The 23,459-nt window shown below is 39.9% G+C and overlaps 1 protein-coding gene across 2 annotated transcripts in view; it reads right to left on the bottom strand.

Moving 5' to 3' along the window:
• Positions 1–23,459, bottom strand: part of ABCB1 (ATP binding cassette subfamily B member 1) — a 106,992-nt gene extending 83,533 nt beyond the window's left edge. Inside the window, exons 1-4 of one of the 2 annotated variants that reach the window (XM_036863678.1) lie at positions 23,131–23,459; positions 22,518–22,591; positions 17,445–17,505; positions 6,237–6,408 (exon numbers count right to left, since the gene is read on the bottom strand). In XM_036863678.1, coding sequence (XP_036719573.1) covers positions 6,237–6,408; positions 17,445–17,505; positions 22,518–22,585 — 301 coding nt within the window. In that variant the 5' untranslated portion in view covers positions 22,586–22,591; positions 23,131–23,459. The remainder of the gene's footprint in view (positions 1–6,236; positions 6,409–17,444; positions 17,506–22,517; positions 22,592–23,130) is intronic. The other variant, XM_036863679.1, reaches the window with a different exon arrangement.

Raw genomic sequence — 23,459 nt, 5'->3', positions numbered from 1 at the left:
GAACAGAAGTAGCTAGAGTAACAATAAAAAACGACCAAGACCTCGAGTTTAAGCATCGGGAGAATGGTGATGTCGTGGTGGGAAATAAGAAGTCAGCAAAAAGAGGAGATCTGGGCAGACGTGAGCAGATTACTAGTTCAGTTCTGAAGATCTTTATTCTGTGGTACCTGGGACATTCTACTGAAGATGTCCAGTAAGTATTCAAACTGTGGCCCTCCAGTTCTAGACAGAGTTAGGTCTTAAGATGTAGGAGTCTCACATCTTAAGAGGTCATAGCTAAATTCAAGAAAGAAAAAAGCCATCTATTCTCATCTGTGAGGACAGGATGGCAGGTAGGGAGGAGATGACAACCAAGCACAGGACCCCACGGAAGACTGCATTTAGGAGTAATAGAGAAAGTAGGAAGTCATACAGAGATGCAGAGATGTAGCAAAACATGCAGGAGAGAAACTCGACAGCTTTCACCTTATGTCAACTGGAATAAGTGTACAGATTAATTTCTAATCAGTTATGAGATTGCCTCTGCTCCATATTTTCAAAGATAAAACAGGATATTAAATATTGATAGCTAGGTGAGGATTTTTCTCCAAATCAGTCTCAGAAGATCTCTCATTGCAGATGATCTAGGCAGGAAACGTCAATAGTGTGCATCACAACCAAATCAAGATAAATTTTCAAGTCTAACTAAATATCTGTTTTCTACTCATTGCTACTACCGGTTTTCTCAATTCTAGAGATAAGGGACCAAGAGAATTTGAACAAACATTCTTTGGCAATGGTGGCTGCTAGGCCTACTATCACATTTATTCAGCTCAGAAAGTAAAAATTATGTTCAAGGTCAAAACTGAGTCCTTTATGTTTATGTGTACAATATTCTCTCTCTCTCTCTGTGTGCGTGTATGTGTGTGTGTATATATATATATATATATATATATATATATATATAATTTCAGGGGGGCTTCCCTGGTGGCGCAGTGGTTGAGAATCCGCCTGCCAATGCAGGGCACACGGGTTCGAGCCCTGGTCTGGGAAGATCCCACATGCCGCGGAGCAACTAGGCCCGTGAGCCACAACTACTGAGCCTGCGCGTCTGGAGCCTGTGCTCCGCAACAAGAGAGGCCGCGATAGTGAAGAGGCCCGCGCACCGCGATGAAGAGTGGCCCCCGCTTGCTGCAACTGGAGAGAGCCCTCGCACAGAAACGAAGACCCAACACAGCCAAAAATAAAATATAAAAATAAATAAATAAATATAATTTCAGTCATCAGAAACCAACTCTTGCACCAAGTACCTTTCATTTGTGCTTCGGTGCTGTCAAAGTGCACCAGTAAATTTAAAAATGGAGCATTCAAGTCCTCTGACAGACATGATCTCTACTCACCAAAGAATGAAATAAAGATACGTTCTTTAGACTCCCTCCAATCAACTTTTCTTTTCCTCCAATCAACTTTTATTAATTAAGAGCTCTCTGGCCCAGAGATTTTTCTTTCCTCTATGAGCCTCTCATAAAATTCTTATCCTGAAGCATTTTTTTTCAGAAAACCAAAACTTTTAGGCCGAAATGACTTTAGAGATCATATAATCCAATAACTTTTTACCTGTGTGGATCTCAAAGGGTTACAGCCCAGACCAACCGTTATAAAGAAGAATACTGGAAAAGTATCCAAAAATTATTATTATTTTTCAGTGAGAAAATCCAGAAACTCTCTGGGCTGTATAACAATATCAGCCAAATAATCAGTAGAGAAAAGCCAAATTTTTTTTAATCCTAAAACCAAATCTTTTTTTTTATAAATTGAAGTATAGTTGATTTACAATGTTGTATTAGTTTCAGGTATACAGCACAGTGATTCATATATATATATATTCATATATATATTCATATATATATATTCATATATATTCATATATATATTCATATGTATTCATATATATGTTCATATATATACATATATATATAAAACTCTACTCAATATTGAGTAGAATTCCCTGTGCTATACAGTAGGTCCTTGTTGGTTATCTATTTTACATACAGTAGTGCGTGTATGTTAATCCCAACCTCCTAATTTATCCCCACTCCCCCAACAAGAAAAGGCAAACATTTCAGTGTAGCTTTTATTTTAATGAAATACTTGCTTAGACTCTTGACCACTTTCTCCTCTTCTGGCTTCCAGAACCTCATTCTCCTGGTTCTCCCACCACTCTGACCCCTCTCTCTTGGTCTCATTCACCGGTTCCTCATGCTCTCCCTCCTCTCCCCATGCTGGTGTCTCCCAGAATTTTATGCTCACTCCCAGGATGACCTCGACCACTTCTGCAGCTTCAGTGACTCCTGCATCTGTCCTAAAGCCACTAAAATGCTCTGCGTCCTCATGGCTAGCGCTCTGGTTCAGGTCTCCGTCATCTCTTACCTCTGCTCTAACAAGAGCTTCCTAACTGGTCTTTCTACTCCAATCAGATCTTTATATTGCCACCAGATTTTATCTTTGAGAACAAGAATATAATTATATTGCTTCTGTTAATAACCTTCAATGACAGTCCACTGCATGAAGGATAAAGTCCAAGATCCATCACATGCCCTATATAAGTTATAAATATAATACAAATATAAATATATTTCCACATTTCCCCTTTTTCTCTGAATTATTAACTTGTACTAGAATTTGAGTATCTCATTTGCTCCATTCCTCAGCCCACAATCTGGTAGGAGACTAAACAGAACCAACCATGATACAGTTATGGAGAAAGAGGGAAGCCATTCATGTGGATGTACCATCAACTGAACCATTAGAGACAATAAATAATGAAGAGTTTATTTGAAGAGTACTTCTGGGTGTTACCCACAATGAGACATGGCAGATCTCCCCCACGTACTTTCATTTCTCGATTAACACATAATCCTCACTGTCTTCCTTTCTGGGTGTCCCTCTGTCTCCTTCGGTGCATGGACTTGGGACTGGTCTGCATGGGTTCAAATACTGACTAATTACTAACTCTATGACCTCAGGCAACTTAAATATACTCAACCCTCTGGGCCCTGGTTTCCTCATCTGTAATGTATAGATAATAATAGTATCAACCTCATGCCCATGAAAGAAATAAAGGAGTTAATATATGTAAAGCACTAAGAACAGTGCCCGGCACATATTAAATGCTCAATAAAAATTGGCTTTAGTTACTGCTAAAAACTGAGTCTTCCTCAAGGCTTAGAACTCCCCATTCCTTTTACTTTTCTCCATTATCCTATCCCAGGAGATTTATCATTCCTTCAACTCAAATGTTGTCAAATCTCTAGTCCAATTCTTTATGCCAAGATTCAGTCTCATTTCTTAAACTGCCTGGATATCATTTACACTTGTACCCAACTTGTCACCTTTAACACAACGTGTCTAAAATCACAAGCACCTTTATCCAGGCTCATTTGCTTGAAGAGAAGCAGACTCACAGATACAGAGAACTAACTAGTGGTTACCAGTGTGTGTGGGAGCAATATAGGTGTGGAGGAGTGGGAGATACAAACTACTAGGTGTAAGATAGGGTCAGGGATGTACTGTACAACATGGGGAATATAGCCAGTATTTTGTAACAACTGGAAATGGAAAGTAACCATGAAACATTGTATAAAAAAAATTTTAGGGGCTTCCCTGGTGGCGCAGTGGTTGAGAATCTGCCTGCTAATGCAGGGGACACGGGTTCGAGCCCTGGTCTGGGAAGATCCCACATGCCGCGGAGCAACTGGGCCCGTGAGCCACAATTACTGAGCCTGCGCGTCTGGAGCCTGTGCTCCGCAACAAGAGAGGCCGCGATAGTGAGAGGCCCGCGCACTGCGATGAAGAGTGGCCCCCGCTCGCCGCAACTAGAGAAAGCCCTCGCACAGAAACGAAGACCCAACACAGCTAAAAATAAATAAATAAATAAATAAATTTAAAAAATTTTTAAATTAAAAAATAGAAAATAAAAATAAATTTTGAAGACCAATCCACATAGCACAAGTAAGTTTACTGTGGCTCATCCAAGTTCAGCTCTGCTAGCTTCAGGCAGCCATGTAACAGTCTACTCTTCCCAGACTGGGCCAATTTTCAACAGTTGTGTTAACAGCCCAATATTTCCTGATGAACACAGCTGAGTTCAGCAGCTGGCCCTCCATGGAGTGCATTCAGGTGCACAGCATGATAAGTAGAACACCTCCCACAGTTAGATCAATGTGTGTGTCTGGATTTCATAAAAAGTGGGTAGGATCAGAATGGGCATAGATGTACATATAAAGTCAGCTGAGCTACCACAGAGCCCTGAAAAGCGGTGAGAGAATCAACTCCAAAGAATATTGCTAAATTATAGCATGCCTGGGAACCAATGAACTCAAGAGAGCACCAAGTGCTTCCTTCTGGTGAACGGTATGAAAGAAAGGTGCCAGTCCAAATGTGGTACATCTTTTGCCAGGTCCCTTTGAATGCCATGAAGGGGCATGATAAATGCGTAAGAATTTTACAGAGCTCAGACATACTCTAAAATTTTCTGCCCCAATTCATTACCTGTCTTCACAGAACTGAAGCAGTCCCGCCTCAGGGTAAACAATGTGCTCTTCAGAATCACAAAAAAGATTTCCCCGGATGCACAGACAGGTATCAGAGGATCCATAAATACCCCCAACTGGCATGCATATTTACTGGCATGCATATTTTCTGGGGGAAAGGATTCATAGTATTCATCAGAGACTTAAAGATCCTGCAAAAGCTACATCACTTTATTCTCCGGTGTGTTCTCAAACAGGCCTTATCAAGGTTTCTACCCCTTGACTGCACAGCAGGTTGCAAGTCTTCGGGTATGCTTGACCAAACGTGACTTGGGAGCTCACAGCTATCAACCAGTCCCCTCTTCAATCAAGTTCGAGAGTGTGAAAGTGTGTGTGCGTGACACCCTAGTCCATTCACTTTCTCACTCTCCTAAGAAACTTGTTTTAATTTTTTCTTCTGGCCAAGACACAAGGCTTATGGAATTTTAGTTCCCCAGCCAGGAATCAAACCCAGGCCCTCAGCAGTGACAGCGCAGAGTCCTAACCACTGGACTGCCAGGGAATTTCCATAAACTTGTTTCCGATCTCCTTTCTTTTTTCAGCCAAATGTCTTACTTTTTATTTGACTGAGAAAATTGAAGTTATCAGAAGAAAAGTTCCACAAATTCTCATGTCCTCGTCTACCCACCTTTGGGCACTGACACTCAAATACTCTCTCTCCCCACCCGTTATTGTGGGTGAACTATTTGTGCTCCTACCTCAAGCAAGTATTCCATCTTGAGCATAAGATTCCATCCTTTCTCAAGGATATCACTCAAACAAATTTCTTTCCTCTCTCGCAGAGCACCACTTTCTCTTCTCTTTTGGATCATTTCCATTAGCATACAAACAAGCTGTTATTTCTCTCATCCTAAAAAACACACACACACACACACACACACACACACAAACAACTTCTCTTGTCCCCATTTCTCCATTTTCACATGTTTCCAAGGAGTCTAACCTGGGACTTCCCCAGTGGTGCAGTGGATAAGACTCCGAGCTCCCAAGGCAGGGAGCCTGGGTTCAATCCCTGGTCAGGGAACTAGATCCCACATGCATGCCGCAACTAAGAGTTCACATGCCACAACTAAGGAGCTGGTAAGCCACAACTAAGGAGTCCGCAAGCTACAACTAAGACCTGGTGCAACCAAATAAATAAATAAATGGTTTTTAAAAAAACAAAGAGCCTAACCTGTGGCAATGTCCAAAATTAAATTTCTGGTGTTTACTGCCAAAATACTCTCCCCTCCATCTTTCTCATCTCAACTGATGGTAACTGCATCCAGTTTATCCAGTTTCTCCAGCTAAAAACCATTGAATCATCTTAGACTCCTGTCTCTTATACCCACATCTGATATGTCAGAGAATCTCGCAACTGATTCCTAGTTATCATTCAAAGTCCAGATTAGGTTCCTATACCTCCTCCTGAAACTGCCTGGGATATTTCTGACTTCACAGAGCTCTCTCTTTTTCTATATATCTCTATCAGCACTTCCACTGTATACTCTAATGCTTGTGAATATTATCTTCTGGGATTCATTACAAATATGAACTATAGTTCAGATCCCTCCACAGCACTAAACACACTAGTGCATATTTAGTAAGAGCTCCACAAACTTCATTCTGAGCGAATGATTTTTCTGCAAAGATTCCAACAAAATCAGTACAGCAAACAATACTTACTTCCAGCAGTTACTTTTGAAGTATTTAGGTTTCCTAAATTTCCTGCATTTGCAAAGCTATCCGTCATGTCTCCAAAAACCAGCATCATGAGGGGGAGTCCAGCTCCGTGGATGATGGCGGCCATAGTCCCCAACACCATATACAACTTATCAAGCCAATTCGAATAGCGCAACTAAAAAATGAGAAAATACAGAGAAGAGGAACAATTAGCACAATTTCATGGATGGTTAGCTCTACTTTCCAAATATATCTGAAATCTAAACAGTTCTCAGACTACTACTGCGACCACCTTGGTCTGATAACCTAATTAGAAATAGGCATTTGGGACTTCCCTGGTGGCACAGTGGTTAAGAATCCGCCTGCCAATGCAGGGGACACGGGTTCAAGCCCTGGTCCAGGAAGATCCCACATGCCACGGAGCGACTAAGCCCGTGCGCCACAACTACTGAGCCTGCGTGCCACAACTACTGAAGCCCACACGCCTAGAGCCCATGCTCCGCAACAAGAGAAGCCACTGCAATGAGAAGCCTGCGCACCGCAACAAAGAGTAGCCCCCACTCGCCGCAACTAGAGAAAAGCCCACGTACAGCAATGAAGACCCAATGCAGCCAAAAATAAATAAATAAATAAATGGATAAATAAATAAAAATAAATGTATTGAGGTAATTAAAAAAAAGAAAAGAAATAGGCATTTGTTTCTTTTTTTGAGTTCTGACCTGCTTCTTTATATTGGACTCACTCTGTCTTCTTTTTTTATTTTATTTTATTTTTTTTAATTTTATTTATTTATTTTTGGCTGTGTTGGGTCTTCGTTTCTGTGCGAGGGCTTTCTCTAGTTGCGGCGAGCGGGGGCCATTCTTCATCGTGGTGCGCGGGCCTCTCACTAGCATGGCCTCTCTTGTTGCGGAGCATAGGCTCCAGACGCGCAGGCTCAGTAGTTGTGGCTCACGGGCTCAGTTGCTCCGTGGCATGTGGGATCTTCCCAGACCAGGGCTCGAACCCGTGTCCCTTGCATTGGCAGGCAGATTCTCAACCACTGCGCCACCAGGGAAGCCCTGTCTTCTTCTTTTAAATTGAAGTTTAGTTGATTTACAATATATTAGTTTCAGGTGTACAACAGTGATTCAACAATTTTATGGATTATACTCTATTTAAAGTTATTATAAAATATTGGCTATATTCCCTGTGTTATACAATATACCCTTGTAGCTTATTTATTTTATACACAGTAGTTTGTACCCCTTTAATCCCTACCCCTATCTTGTCCCTCCTACCTTCTCTCTCCCCACTGATAACACCAGTTTGATCTCTATATCTGTGAGTCTGTTTCTGGTTTGTTATATTTATTTGTTGTATTTTTTAGAGTCCACATGTAAGTGATAACATCCAGTATCTGTCTTTCTCAGGACTGACTTATTTCACTAAGCATAATACACTCTAGATCCATCCATGTTGTTGCAAATGGCAGAACTTCATTCTTTTTATGACTGAGTAGTATTCCACTGTGTGTGTGTGTGTGTGTGTGTGTGTATACCACATCTTTATCCATCCATCTGTTGACGGACACTTAGTTTTGCTTCCATATCTTGGCAATTGTAAATAATGTTATTAAGAATACTGGGATGCATACATCTTTTCAAATTAGTGTTTTTGTTTTCTTTGGATCTATACCCAAAAGTGGAATTACTGAATCATATAGTAGTTCTATTTTTAGTTTTTTGAGGAACCTCCATACTGTTTTCCATAGTGGCCGCACCAATTTACAGCCATACCACCTTGAACATGCCTGATTTCATCTGCCTTCTTCTCTTACATATGCGGGTTTGATGAGAAGCATAGGACATTCTGGGAAATTACAAAATCTATAATAGCACAATAACAGAAAGATAGTATTTGTGACTCTGATTTCCAAGAATGGAAGCGACTTTTCAGCTCAAGATTTTTCAACCAAGAAAAATCACCATTGAGGAAACATGTGTTGTGGCTTTAAAAAAGTGGCTTGGGTCAAAGATCTGCTGCCTAACAGCATTAGCACAAATGTGAAATGATGTTAATTTAATTAGGTCTCCATAGTAAGAAGGAAAAGGAAAGAGTTAGATGCATGCTTCCCAGAGACCAGTACAGATGTGCATAATCTCTTTAATTGCAGGCAAATTGAAAGAAAGACGGGAGGAAAGGAAGGGAGGAAGGGAGGGGGGGAGGAAGGGAGGAAGGAAAGAAGGATTTGTAATCAAATGAGCTTAAATTAATGATGTGTTTTCCATAATCTAAAAACATCCTATTTACAAATTAAAACCTTTAAGGGAGAATATGTTTTGCCTTTTTTTCGTATTTCACTGAAACACAGGCTAAATTTTGCCACTATTTACTTTGTCTTAACTAAGCATTCATCCACCTAAGGGAAAAAAAAAAAAAAAAGTAGTTAGAGATGAGCAGATACCATTTAGTATCTAGTATCTTCTATCAGAGACTATAAAATGGACAAGGTATCAAATTCCTCAGTAGAGGAAGAGAAGATGGTTGATATACAAGGATTTCCCTCATCACCAACCCCACGGGACATTTTACCTCGAAAACTAACACTGGCTATTATAATAAAAGCAAGCAGGCCATGAATATGAACATTTACTAAATGCCTACTCAATGACTGAAAAAAGCCAGAAATAAATACCAAAGTTACAACTCCCACTTCCAGGGTGTTTAAAGGATGAAGGCAAAGCAAAAAAAGTATCTTCAATATATATTCTGCATGCCTGGACAGCATGGTATACAGAGTACAGCAGATACAAAATTGAGCGAATGGGTCACTCCCTCCTTTGTGGAAAAGCTTCATAGAGAAGGTGATGCTTCCTCCCAGCTTTAACAGTTTAGCAAGGGCTTAAAAGCAAGGAGGAAGGCATTCCAACCAGAAAGGACAGTAAGTTGAGGCAGGAACGATCACAGTGTGCCCAGAGAAGACTGGGGTCTCCCAAGCTTGGGGTGTGAGGTATAGAAGCAGCAGGAAGAAGCTAACTGACCAAGAAGTACCCTTCACTGAGACAGGGCAAACCAGAACAGGCAAAGATATGGGGGGAAGGGGACAGAGAAGGGGCAGAGAAATCTCATTTGGTCCTGTTTCATGCCCATCCAGGGAATACATGTAGAAAATTCAGTTTGAAGAGTACTTTTGTGACACTAGCGTATGTAGCAGAAGTCATGGGCGTGGACAAGATCATCTAGCAAGAAATAATGAGTGGGATTAAGAATAATTTGGAGACGAAGTAAAGTAGATAGCATGCTGACTGTCCTTTTCATGATCTTGGGACAAAAACAAGAGAGAGAATGGTTACTAGAGGGGGATATGTCAAGGGAAAACTATTTCGTGAAATCATATACACATTTATAGGTAAATCAGTCACAGAGACCATTGGTGAAAACACAGGAAGAAAACTGAGATAGAGCAACGTCTTAGGAAATAAGAGAAGTAATTATTTCGAGAACCTGGGGTGAGGGATCATCAATGGGCACGACAACTATTAGGAGAAACAAGATATCCCCTGATGCCCCAAGACCCCACATAGTTGCAAAGGGGTAGAGATCCTTCTACAGTCGAAGGATCCAATCTGTCATCACCTTCACCAAGTGATCAAACTTGGTATCATAGAAAAGTAGAATACCCTGACATTTGATGTTTCCAGGTGTGATGAGACATGAAGAACACAGCATCCCCTATACAATTTCTTACCAAAAATACTTAACATGAGTGTATTAAAACCTTGAGACTTAACTTTTAGCATATAAGAAATGCAAGGCATGGAATAACAAGTTAAATGACACCATAAGGAAGTAATAAAAATCATCCAGAAAGTGAAGCATTCTATAGGACAATTGGTACCTCGTTTCACAGGTCAATGTCATTTAAAAAGAGAAGAAAAATTTGGAATTCCCTGGCAGTCCAGTGGTTAGGACTCCACGCTCTCAATGCCAAGGGCCCAGATTAGATCCCTGGTCGGGGAACTAAAATTCCACAAGCAGTGCAGTGCAGCCCAAAAAAAAAAAAAAAAAAAAAAAGGAGAAGTGTTCTAGACTCAGGAGACACAGTATTCAAATATCATCACTGACTGGATCCTGTTTTGAACAAATCAACTGCAAGAGACATTTGGGGGAGCTAACTGGAAAAATGTGAATATAACTGACTATTAGATAGTATTACGGAATTACTGTTCATTTTGTTAAATATGATCATTGTACTATGTTTTAGAGGAAAATGTTTGGTAGGAAAATTTTTAAGAGATGTAAACAGAGGTAGTTACTTACAAAACATCATGAAATCTCTAATTCCAGGTGAAATGTGTGGCAAAATGTTAACCATTATCAGTTATAGATAATGGTTACATGAGTATGAATTTTACTATTGCACCTTTCTATATGTTTGAAAAATCAAAATAAAACTTTGTAAAAGCAGGATGGTTCTCCAACAGGCAAAGGTATGTCTCTTTATCTCAGGCTAGAAGAAATGAGCTAAAAGTGAGCACAGATACAAACAAGTATCTGAGAACGAGGACAAAGTTGAGAGAGTTCAAACCTCATATTTATTTGTGAGGTGAGGCAAGACTGATTTCTGGAGGGAAAGTGGCAAGAAGATTTGAGGAAAGTGGTAACATAATGCTGAGTAGGACAAAAGCCTCAGTGCAATGTCCCACCTCTGTTATACACTAGGAAGGAGACTCTGGGGAAAAAAAAAATCTCTTAATAACCTTGAGCTTCAGTTTCTACATTTATAAAATAAGGAAAATACTCATATACACAGAAAGCTTCACATAGCTGTAATGAGGCTAAAAACGATACTTAATGAAAGAAACTTTATTAGGCATAGGATATAATAATATACAACACAAGCAGGTACTGTTATCGGTTTTAGAAACGTAAAAGTTAATAAAACTTTTCAGGAGCTTACAGTGAGGGAGCAGGTAGACAAAAAAATGTTGTAACACATCAGGTGAAATGTAGAACAGGAGTTTCATTATAATCAGAGCCCCTTTAAATACAAGGAAATGGAAAATGTTTGGTCAGATGTTGACAGGGAAGAGAGGGGGTGAACCAGAACCATACAGGAGGAAGAATGCTCAGCAGTGAAAGCCAAGGGATGGACTTCCCAGGGCAAAGAAGCAGAAGGTCCTGGCAGGGGAGTGGTTTAGGTAATATTTAGCAGGCAAGAGGGCAAACATGATCTTACCATGGTGCCTGGGAGGAGGCAGAAGTCAGTGAATTCATTCATTCATTCACTCAACATTCAAAACATATTTATTAAGCACCAAACAGGGATCAAGCTCCGTTCTAGGTACTGGCAACAAGTAAGACAAGCTAAGACAAGCTTTACGAGGACAGGTAGCTTGAGTAAGACAAGCTACCTGTCCTCATAAAACTTACATTACATTTTACTAGTATGCAAATAGTACAAGAGGGAATAGACGCATTCGACAGTCATTCAGTATCTAAGTACCTAGTAAAGTTCCAGGCACTGTTCTAGGCACTTGGAGCACAGCAAGGAAGAAATCACACAAAACCACCTGCCCTCATGGAGCTTAGATTCAGAAAGAAGACAAACATAAACAAGAAATCAGACAGTGGTTAAGTATTCAGAAGAAATATCACACAGGATGATGTGCCACAGTGACAGGGAGCGCCAGCGGGTTCGGATGGGCTGGGTGGGGAAAGTCTCTATGAAAAGGCAACATCTGAGCTGAGTCCTCAGTGACAGGAAGGAAAAAGTCATGTGACTATCTGGGGACAGAGGTTCCAGGCAGAAAGAACAAATGCAAAGGTCCTGGGGTGAATACAAGCTCAGTGTGTTTCAAGGACCAAACATAATTACCACTGTGGCAAGAAGAGGGTGAAGGAGATCTGCCTGCCGTGAAATCAGAGATGAGACAGAGGTCAGATAACAGATTACAGAGACAGAGGTCAAACTTCAGCCAGAGGAGGAAGTTTGGTTTTACTGTCAACTTCCCATCTAAGTGTAAAGGAAAGGCATTCGAGGGTTTGAAGGATGGAACGGAGGTGATCTGATGTGGCTACTGTGGGTAGAATAAGTTTTAGAAGCGCTAACATGGAGGAGGGGCACTAGGAGGTAAGAGAGTGGTTGAGAGAGTCAAGTCTTGACCAGGTGTAGGAGGGCAGAAAAATGCTCTGGCTTCCAAGCATGTGCACGTCCTAATCCCAGGGACCTGTGAATATGTGTCCTCACGTGGTAAAAATGACTCTGCAGACATTAAGGATATTGAGATGAGCAAACTATCCTGGATTACCCAAGTGGGCCCAATGTCATCATAAGCGTCCTTATAAGAGGGAGCCAGGGAGATCAGAGTCAGTAGGAGGAGGAACGCTAAGTAAGAGGGTGGAGTGAAGTAAGGAAAGGGCCACAAGTCCAAGAAGGCAGGAAGCCTGTAGAAGCTGAACCAGGAAGGAAACAGATTCTCTCTTAGAGCCTCCAGAAGAATCCAGCCCTGCTGGCACCTTGACTTTAGCCCAGTGAGACTTTGGGCCCCAGAACTATAAGACAATACATTTGTGTTGTTTTAAGCCGCTAAGTTAGCGGTATTTTGTTCCGACAGCAATAGAAAATGAATACACAATGTCAAAAAATGGATAATAAGGAACAATGGCCAAGCAAGAAGGATCATAAGCAGGGGTAGAAGAAGACATCCATTTGAGTTTACAGCATTAGAGGTGGGAGTCCACCCAGATGATAAACCAAAGGTCTTTGTCCACAGTGTAACATACTAAAGGAAGGCAGGGATGAAGGTTGTTGGAACTGAAGAGGTCAAAGAATGTGGAGCTTAGGAGGCATTAATAAGGTTACCAAAACAGAAGAATGATGAGAGCATAGGTGAACGAAGTAGAAGCAATCAAACGACAAGGTCCTCAATGGAGGAGCAAAAGTAACTAGAAATTAGTAGAGGGTATCACTGAAAATGGATAGAAGGTATTATAATTGTCCAGAACCAAACTCAAACAGGGATGGAGTTTTGCATGAAAACGATTTGGAAATGGTCATGTGAAACTAGAGAACTGCCAACACTATCACTGGCCCCTGGGATTAGGGGTTGAGAACTCTAAGTTCACAGGCAAAGATGACACAAGAAAAGAACCAAAGAACTGGGAGGAAAATGAGCAGACTGTGGCATCACAGATGCAAACAAGAGGAATGAATACGGTGCACAGTGTCAGGTGCTACTTAAAGGTCAGGATAGACTGTCCACTGAATTTGGTGAGTGTTGGAGATAGAAGCCAAATTATAATATGTTAAGAAGTGATTTGGAGGTGAAACAGAGAGCAAAGGCAGCTCCTATTTGTGAAGCAAGCTAGAGGAGATGGCTTTAAGGAGGACATGAGTGACATGAAAGACAGGTGACATGTAAATACCAATTGGAAAGACCCAGATGAGAGGGAGAGATTGAGGATACAGAAGAGAAAGGATAATAATAATAATAACGTAAGGTCCTTGAGAAGGCAGAGGATATAGGAGCCAAAGTACGGTGTACAAGTGGGTGATTAGATTTAAGAACCAAATGTTTCCTGTTATAATAGGAGGGAAGGAAGAAGCAACTGATCCAGGTACAGGTATGTTCGTCAGACTGGGAGAGAAGACCCGAGGAACTTCTGTCAGGTGGCTTCCAATTGGTTTGTGAAATAAAAAAAAGAGGTCATCCACCAAGAGTTGGGGTTAGGTGGGGAGAAGTGGGAAATTTGAGTAGAGGTTTAACATACTCAGCGAGAAGACGAGGAATAGGATTTCTGTGTGGGATACAGCCTATTGCGAAATTTTTCTCCAGCACCAATCAGCTGTCAGGGTTCAGGCACCAAGAAAGCAGATGGCTGATTATGCCTGGGCTGGGCATGACAAGTGACAGGTGAAAGGAAGTTTATAGTTCGGGCAAGAGTATCACTAAAGTGATGACCATTGCTCTAAACTGATAAGAAAGGGAATGGAAACAGGAAGGGGCTGATGGGAAACTGATAGGTCAGTGGACTCAAGATCCAAGGAAAACAGCATACTCAAGAGAGATGAGATGGCTGGCTAATTCAATCTGGCTGCTTCAGAATGGCACTTTGGAGGTAGAACAGTTTCAAGTAACAGCAAAATCCAGGATGTGAGTGGGTGGCTGGAATAAAGGGGAGGGAAAAATTACTGCCGCTGTGAAGGTCAAAGAGCGGTTATCCTTATAACACCATAAAACTCACCCAAGATAGTAGGAGTACCAGGGGTAGAGAGGGAGACACTGAGCAAGGTGGTAAAGTCTCCAGTGAAGAATGACCAAGTGGCCAGAAGATAACAGCATCAACAAAGAACCCTTCAATCCCAGGCAAATAAAATTTTAACCAACCACATACTATCATAAATGATTAAAGTTGTTAAAAGCTCTGGATGTAGCGTAAGCAGATCTTGGCAAAATTCTGGGCCTTTCCCCTTACTAGCTATGTGACTGTGTGACTGAATACATCGCTTAAACCTCTCTTGAGTCTGTTTCATCATCTGGACCATAAGAATAACACAAGTTCCTACATCACAGGGTCACTGTGAGGATGAAGTTAAATAATACACATGGGTGCTTAACAGATGCCTGGCACAGAGGAAGCACTTAACATTGCCACCTATTCTCTATTTAGAAAAAAAATTAATGTTTCAATAAGATACATAAAGTAGAAAGATCAGAGTTGAATCTGCAGCAAGAGTGTTTGATCCTTAAGGAGTGCTTTGTGTAAGAAGTGTAGCCCAACTTGTATTTTTTCCGCCCTAATTTCCAGTTGTCCCATTTCCTCACTTGTTTTAGATTTTATCCAACTTTTGTGTTTCTGTAAATGTTGAAACAAAGCCTGACAGAAATAAAATAAAGGCCAGCAGAAAAATTTGAATCTATTCCTTACCTCTTTTTCATCATTTTTCTCAAGACTGCCAAAAAGTCTTCTAGTAGAAAAAAGTTAACAGGGATGGTGTACAGAAAACAGTGAACGTTGCAAGCCTGAGACTGCATTCAAGGTTAGCCCTTGGCTGGCATCTAGAATTTGGATTTTGGGGAGAGTAACCATAACCCTAACTGATAAAAGTGGCCAAACTATTTGTACAAACAATGTGCTTTATGCTGAAGGTCTGCCTTCGTTCTGTGAGTCTGGAATTTTGGTACACGCTGCGTCTACATGATCAGCCCCCAGTCAAAAACCCTTGGGCACTGAGTCTCTAATGAGCTTCCCTGACAGACAGCATTTCACACGTGTTGTCACAACTCATTGCTGGGGGAATAAAGTTGACTCCACTGGGATAAGACATTGGGGGCTTCTCTTGGACCTCTCCCTCTTTCCTATGCCCATTGCTGATTTTGCTGTAAATCTTAGCCACGAGTATGGCAATATGCTGAGTCCTGTGAGTCCTCCAAGTGAATCATCAAACCTGGGGTTCTTGGAAAGCCCCAACACATATCAGTTTTTGTCTTAGCTGGAAATTTTTATTAATCAGCAATGCCAATAGCATCAGCATTTTACTGTTAAATGTTCTTAATATGTCCCTGTCTATATGGGTTTTATACACAAGTTCACAGTTAACTATGTCAGCTCTTCAAGAAAAAGGCATGAGAAAAAGCCACTTCAATAGTATAGCTTTTCCTCAAAAGGCTTAGAATATATTCCTTCTATGCCATCCTGAGCACTGAGATTTACAACATGAATTTCCTAGGTCTGAATCTTGGCCCTGCTGAGGATTCTTGGGCAAGTTAGTAAGACTCACCTCACTTTCTTTATCTGTAAAATTGGAATAAAAATAGTATCTATCTTCAAGGGAGTTGTAAAGATTAAATGCGTTCATATAGGAAGTACTTAGTGCAACACATGGCATAAAGAGCTGTATTTATGTTATAATTATTAGCCTTCAAACTCCAGATGTTTACTCTTTCGTGGGCTCAATTGTATTGATAGTATTACTTCTACATATAAGGTCTGTTAAATTTTCTAAAACAGAAGACTGATTTTTTAAGTTACTTATAAAACAAAATTACAAAAGAAATATTTTGGTCTCCAAGTGATAGAACGGAAATTAATAGAACTTGGCAATAAACCCTATTTTAACATCAAAGCTTCTTTTAGTATAAGAATGAAATCTAAAACAAATAAAAACTGTCACTTGATTATTCAAGTAGTCTTTCTGAGAAGGACCCAAGTGCATAGCCTCATTTCCCCAAAATTCCAAAGAGAGTGGAAACAGACTCAAAGGTGGAACTTTAGCAAGAGCAATTGCAGCGCAGGCAGATGAAGTTCAGGGTGCTCAGTGTAAAAGGCAACTCTTTTTTCCTGCCTATAAGCTTTTTTTTGTTCAATTTACTAATATTCATTTTACAAGATGGACTATCCCCCCTAACACCACACACACACACACATTTTAGAATTGTTTGGTGTGTTATGCCTGAATTATAAAGTGTGCACTCCAAGACTTAATTGGTTCAGTAGTCTTCCAGGTTCTACTTGCACAGTTCACCTAAATCTGTATTCTCAGGGAAAAAAAAAAAAAAAGGATCCAGGTAGAGAAAGACCATCAGCCAACCTGTCTTAATCCAAATCTGATTAAAGAAAAGCTTCTAAGCAGCTACGTGAAACCAGAAAATAAGATAAAGAATTAATTATATTCCATGAAACCAGAAAATAAGATAAAGAATTAATTATATTAAGGTTTTCAAATTCCAGATTTTCAATTATTCAGCACAGAAGAATAATGATATGTACTAAGTCATACTAATAAATAATCCACTGCTAACTTCTATCATATGAGTGTCTGGGACTTTGACCTCAAACCCGCCAGGATTAGAGCCCTTGTCGACAGGGTACCCCGTTTTTTCTTTGATCCACGCTCCACATGGCTGGTTTCCTCTATCTAGATGGCTGAGACCATCACTGGGAGAAGTGCTTGCATAGGTAACATATCACTGGCGACATAACTAACTAGGAGAATACTGAAATCCAGGCTAGGAAGGGTGAGTCTGGAGACTCATTGTACACAGCAAGTTATGATTGGCATTCCCCTGAAAACAAACTAAATTAAACGAATTCATTTTACCTCTCCATTAACAAATACAAACAAATTTCTCTCCAAGAAAGTATTATACCAGATGAAATAGCTCTTATCTAGATCAGGAGAAGTCAAATTTCCAAAGCACTATGAATAGTGAATACATTCAAACTCACCACTGCAAAAGTACTGACAGTTGGTTTCTTTTCTTTCTTCTCATCTTTTTTACTGAAAAACCTAGCAATAGAATTACATAAAACTTTAAAAACTACATAAATCTTTAATTACCCAATTAACATAGAGCTTATATTTAATAACAAATAGGACAAAGAAACATGTCTACAATGTTATTAAAAAAACAGGTTATAATATGATCCCATTTATGAAGTTTAAGTATGTTTACATATACCTTAGAAATCTATACATGTGGTTATCACTGGGTGTTGAGATTTCTACCAAAATATTTTCTTCCTTGTGCCTTTGATATTTCCTAATTTTCTATGGTGAATACACAGAGACACAAGACTTTTGCATTAGAAAAAATAATACTAAAAAAAGAGAGCTTCCTGTTTTTCTTCTAATTAGAAAATCATTCATGCTCTCCAGACTTAATCCCCTTAATTATCATCTGAGTAATTCTAGCAGCAGACAGCTAGTCTATCTATCTACCTAGATATTATCCTTAATCATTCCCTTTACCTAGTGGAGAGTAGTGGCAAACAGATGCAGGGCATAAATTACCCTGAGAAAGGTAATTAAATCACTTTCCTTGAGTAAATCTAATTCTGAAAAGATGTCTGGAGCCCTAAATGGACCATTAAAGCAATAAATGCAACCTAGAAAAACTACCATCAAAAAAGATGGTTTGTAAACTGCAAGAAAGCAGTCCTCAGGCAGAGATAGGAAGGTCAAGTATTTTGAGCGCAGATTCAAAACTCTGTAACTAGTTTTCTATTCTATGTAACTGCCACCTAGCATATGAAAGCAAACCAACCAAAACTAGCCTCCGCATCTACATTTTCATATTTATAAAAGAAAGACTACTTCAGGGAAGAATTACATTATTTTTACACAGCTTTTCAAGTTCAAAAAGTAAATTCATTTTTGTCTTTGTTCTTTACGCTAAGCAAAGTCAAAGAGTTGAAGCAACTTCTAAAGAAAAAAAAAAAAAAATCCAGCGTCTACCCCATATTTGGCTTTGGAGTAATGTTCGAGGGACATAAAAACACACAAAATACACAAACATAACTCTTCAGATTTGGTTCCACCCTATTCCCAGTTAAGGCTTGGTTTCAGTATCCCTGGAATCAGGATGAAAGGAAAAAAATAGCCATACATAATTGAGTTTTAGCTCTAAGCTTTTTATTTATTTTTTCGTTCTCTAAAACTGCAGCTACTCTGAAGATTTATAATGTTCCAGACACTGGCTAAGTAAACACTTCCCATACAGGACCTCATTTAATCTTAATCTCTGTGAGGCAGGCACATTTTTGTCCTTCCTTTAAAGACAAGAGAACTGCAGGTGAGAAGAGTTAACTAATTTGTCCAAGGTCACACAGCTAGAACAAAGCCAAGATTGAAACTGAAAAGTCTAACTCCCAAACACCAGGCTATCTGGTGCAACCTCAGAATTCTGAGACACTGCCTTGCAAGGAAATGCACATATAAACTGACTCTCACCCCTCCTAGAAGACTCATTTATCCCCATCCGCTCAAACACAGTGCTGACAAACAGCAAAAGTTGCTTATCAAGCCTCATTTTAATAAAGAATCTTAACAAATACAAATAAGCCAAGTGGTACTACTACCCAAGCATTATACCTATTAGCAAAGCCACGTGCTTCTTTATAATTTCAAATATAGTTTAAAAAAAAACTCACAGAAAAAGAAATAAGATTTGTGGTTATTAGAGGGGGGAGAGGGGATGAGAGGCAGCTGGTCCAAAGGTACAAACTTCCAGTTATAAAATAAAAAAGTGCTGGAGATGTAATGTACAAGAAGATGATTACAGTTAACACTGCTGTATGATATATATATATATATATATATACACACACATATATATAGAAGTTAAGAGAGTAGATCCTAAACGTTCTCATCACAATAAGAAGAAATTTTTCTTTTTCTTTTATCTACATGAGATGATGGACGTTTGCTAAACTTGTTGTGGTAATACTTCACAATATTTATAAGCCAAACCATACGCTGTAAACTTTAAACTTACATGGTTTTGTAGGTCAATTATATCTCAATAAAACTGCTCAAAACTCAATAAACTATATATATAAAAATATATAGTTTTATTAAGAACAGATTAAAATCAGTAATGGTGAGCACAATTTAATAAGAGCTACTTAACCAAAAAAACAATTTCTAGTTTGAAAAAAAAAAGTCTGTAGGCCATGATAAGAATCAACAATAAAATGAAGGTATGTGCAGGCTCAAACTAATCTTTTTTCTGTTTTTCAAAATATGGACTCTATTTTATTTTCTGAAGAATAAATATAAGTAAATGTCCCACAAATATTTATTGAACATCTTTTTCAAAAATGGAGGTGTAACTGACATACAACATTGCATTAGTTTCAGGTGTACAACAGAATGATTTGATATTTGCATATATTGTGAAATGATCACCACAGTAAGTCTAGTTAACATCTGTCATCATACATAGTCATAGAATATTTTTCCTTGTGATGAGAACTTTTAAGATTTTCTCTCTTAGCAACTTTCAAATATGCAATATAGTATTATTAACTATAGTTGCCATGCTGTACATTACATCCCCATGACTTATTTTATAACTGGAAATTTGTACCTTTTGACTCCCTTCACCCACTTTGCCCCCCTTTCCTCCACCTCTGGAAACCAACAACCTGTCAAATGTCTTTATCATTTCCTTCCACATACCCTTAATACTTCTTACTCCAATATCCCTAAGTGTTTGTGTCAAAAATACATAGTTGTTTAAGGTACCAAGTTTAAAAGTCAAAAACAAAATGGGAAATATCTACCTTCCACTCTTTGTAATCTATTTTCTTTTTGTTTATTTGGGAATTTTTTATTACGCAAATTTTCAAATAAACAAAAAAAATCAAAAGAACAGTAATAAGTCTACCCATAAATTCACCTAGGTTCAACAACTGTGAACATTTTGACCATATTTTCTTTATCTGCATAACAAAGTATACATTATAACTGTTAAAATTTTGCTGAACTATTTGAAAGTAAGCTGCAAACATCATGGCACTTCACATGTTTTCCTACCATTATCACATATAATAAAATTAACAGCAATTTGATATCAGCTAATATCCAATCCACATTCAAAATTTCCAAGAATGTTTTCTATAGGTTTTTCCTTTTTTGGAACTGATGTAATAAAGGCTCACACATCACATTTGGTGGTTTTGTCTCTTTAGTCTCTCTTTTAAATCTAGAAGTCCTCCTCCCCACCTACCCCCGCCAAACATTGACTTTTCATAATAACAAAAACAGACGTCTTATAAAATGTCCCACATCTTGGATATGTCTGTTTCAAACTTAGTCCAAATTGAGACGTGCAGTAAGTATGAAATACCCAGATTTGAGGACTTAGTATGACAAAGAGAATGTAAACTCTCTTGTTAAAAATTCTGATTACATGTAGAAATTATAATATTTTGTATATACTTGGATCCCTAAAATATATTTTCAAAGTTAATTTCACCTGTTTCTTTTTACTTTTTAAATGTTGCTATTAGAAACTTAATAATTAAAAATGTGGTTCACATTATATTTCTATTGGACAGCATTAGTCTGGAAGCTTGATTGGATTCACTGAATGATTTGCAAACATACTTCCCTGGTGATGTCGTGTCACTAAAGTCTATTCCACCATGAGCCAGGCCAGGTCTGATCATTTGGTTAAGGTTCCTAACTGCAAAATCTCTCCACTGGAAAACCACACTTTCCTTTTTCCAATTAAGAATTGTGGATAATTCTTAGATTCAACATTTCTCTGAGCGCTTTAGGATGCATTAAAAATCCTTGCCCAAATCAATTATAACAATGCAGGTTTCAATATGATAGCTGGCATTTTTCTGTAAAGAAGTTTTTTTTTCTCTCTCTCTCTACTTCTCTCACCCTTAGTTTTCCTCCTCCTCTCAGAATTTTATTAAGAATTCATTTATTCAGTATTTCACAATCAAGTACAGTCATTATTCTTTTTGACGCTCAAACTGTCCCAGATTCGGCCAGTGGAAGCCCCTTCAAGCCAGCTCCTGGGTCCTTTTTGACAACTGCCCTGAACTCCACTAACTGTTTTCAGGTACCACAAAGATACTCCAGGCTCAGGCTCAATTGGTATTAGCCCTTTCTCTATGGGGCGCAGATTCCTTTTCGTAATGAACGATATTGAGAAACCAAGATCTGACACTAAGTGTGCGATTTGCCACTATCCCTTTCAGTGGACAGAAACCGAACTATTAAAAAAAAATCATGAAATCACACTGAAGTTTCTAATTCAAATTTAACATTGTTTTTAAAAAGCTTATTTAATGACCACATTTGTATTTCTTTTCTCTTACACTGCAAAGCTTGGTTTCTAATAATATTAATATATTTACTAAATTGTTTTATTTTACAATTTATTACTAACAAAAAGCTTATTGAGCAAAAGTTTAAATTTCATGTACAGACACTGCATTGTGATCAAAATTCACTTAAGACAGTTATTTTCCCTATGTGGTGACAGTACCAACTCTATAAATAATCAGGATAATTTCACACCATTCTAGTAACTTCTTTGGTAGTACACTCCTCTCACAATTTCTTCTACAAGGGTCAGTTATTCATTGCCTTAAAATAAAAATATGCTTAAATGCAGTTGTGGCTTTCTGTCTCATCTGCCATACCACAAACATGCAATGTTTATGTGACTGCTTTACCAGAAGGAACAAAGGACCACAAAGCAGAACACAAGCAGCACATGATTCAGGCTCGTCGGCGACCAACATCACTTGTAAAGCAGAAGGTTATAAAACACCCAAAAGGAAATGAGCACTGGCCTGTATGGGACCAGAAAGCTGAGGCAGAAGCTCACCATGCAAATGCTGTGCTCAACTCAGCCAGCCAACTTCTGCAACTGCTTGCATTTAAGATAAACATCATCATCATCATCAGCTGATCATTTATTTCAGAGCTGGAGGCTAGAAACAAATTTCCCAAATCGCTCAAGCCACGTAAAGTCTGAAAATGAAACAGACTACCTTTTCTTGTCCCTTTTCAAGAAGTTGTCCCCCCCTGCTCTTCCACTGCGGCCTTCTTCAAGATCCATCGCGACCTGAGGAGAAACCACAGCCGATTAGCCAAACGCAAGATTCGCAGAAGGCGGAGGTGAGGCTGAACTTGAGTCCCGCGCGAGGAGCGGAAGGGCGGGGCGCTCGCCCTGATGCTCCAGCCGCTCGTAGGCGCGATGGTCCCCGCAGAAACTTGCCTCCGCACGCGAGCAGAGTTGCAGGGGTGCGGCGCGGCCCGGACTTTGCCCGCCTCCACTGCGTCTCTGCCTCCCGGTTCCCCTCGCCGTCCACCAGCCCGCGGGCTCAGAGCCCGGCTTCCGACACCGCGCTGGCTCTGCGGGCTCAGGGCAGCACACTCCAGGACGCGCGTGGCTAGCACCGAAAACTAGGGGCTGGGGTAACCCAGGAGCTCCCCGACTGAGAATAAGTCTCACCTCACTTGGTCCCCTTGGACTTGCCAAGTGGAATCCCCCCTCCCTCTCCTCCGAAGCCCTCTTCCCACAGGGACCAAGCTCAGAAAACTGGAGAGCCCACCCTTCCCGCGAACCGTCTCCCTCGAGTCCCCAGCCTCGCGCTTCCCTACCTCGGGCTTTCTCTTGGAACGTCCACTAAAACGTGAATCTTGGAAAAAGAGATTCAGACTCCAGCGGAAAGTCGCGGCGGATGCGGACAGCAGCTTCCGCCGCCGAGCCTGGAGGACCCGCTACTCGAACGCGTCCGGGCTTCCCCTGGCGTAGGGAGCGCGCAGACCACACCCCGGTGCTCCGCTCCCCAGCCAATCAGCCGGACCGCTCGGGACCGCTCGATTGAACGCAGATTGCTCGACAAGTTACGAAACAGGTTGGAATTGCTGGAGGAATGTCCTCGCTTCTGTTGCCCCTCAGCAAAAGGGCGAGTAGAGGAACGCTTATC

Source organism: Balaenoptera musculus, chromosome 9, assembly GCF_009873245.2.
Source record: "Balaenoptera musculus isolate JJ_BM4_2016_0621 chromosome 9, mBalMus1.pri.v3, whole genome shotgun sequence".
In the NCBI taxonomy this organism is placed as follows: Eukaryota; Metazoa; Chordata; class Mammalia; order Artiodactyla; family Balaenopteridae; genus Balaenoptera; species Balaenoptera musculus.
The sequence above is the reverse complement of the archived record's forward strand: the minus strand, read 5'-3'. Positions and strand labels throughout refer to the sequence as shown.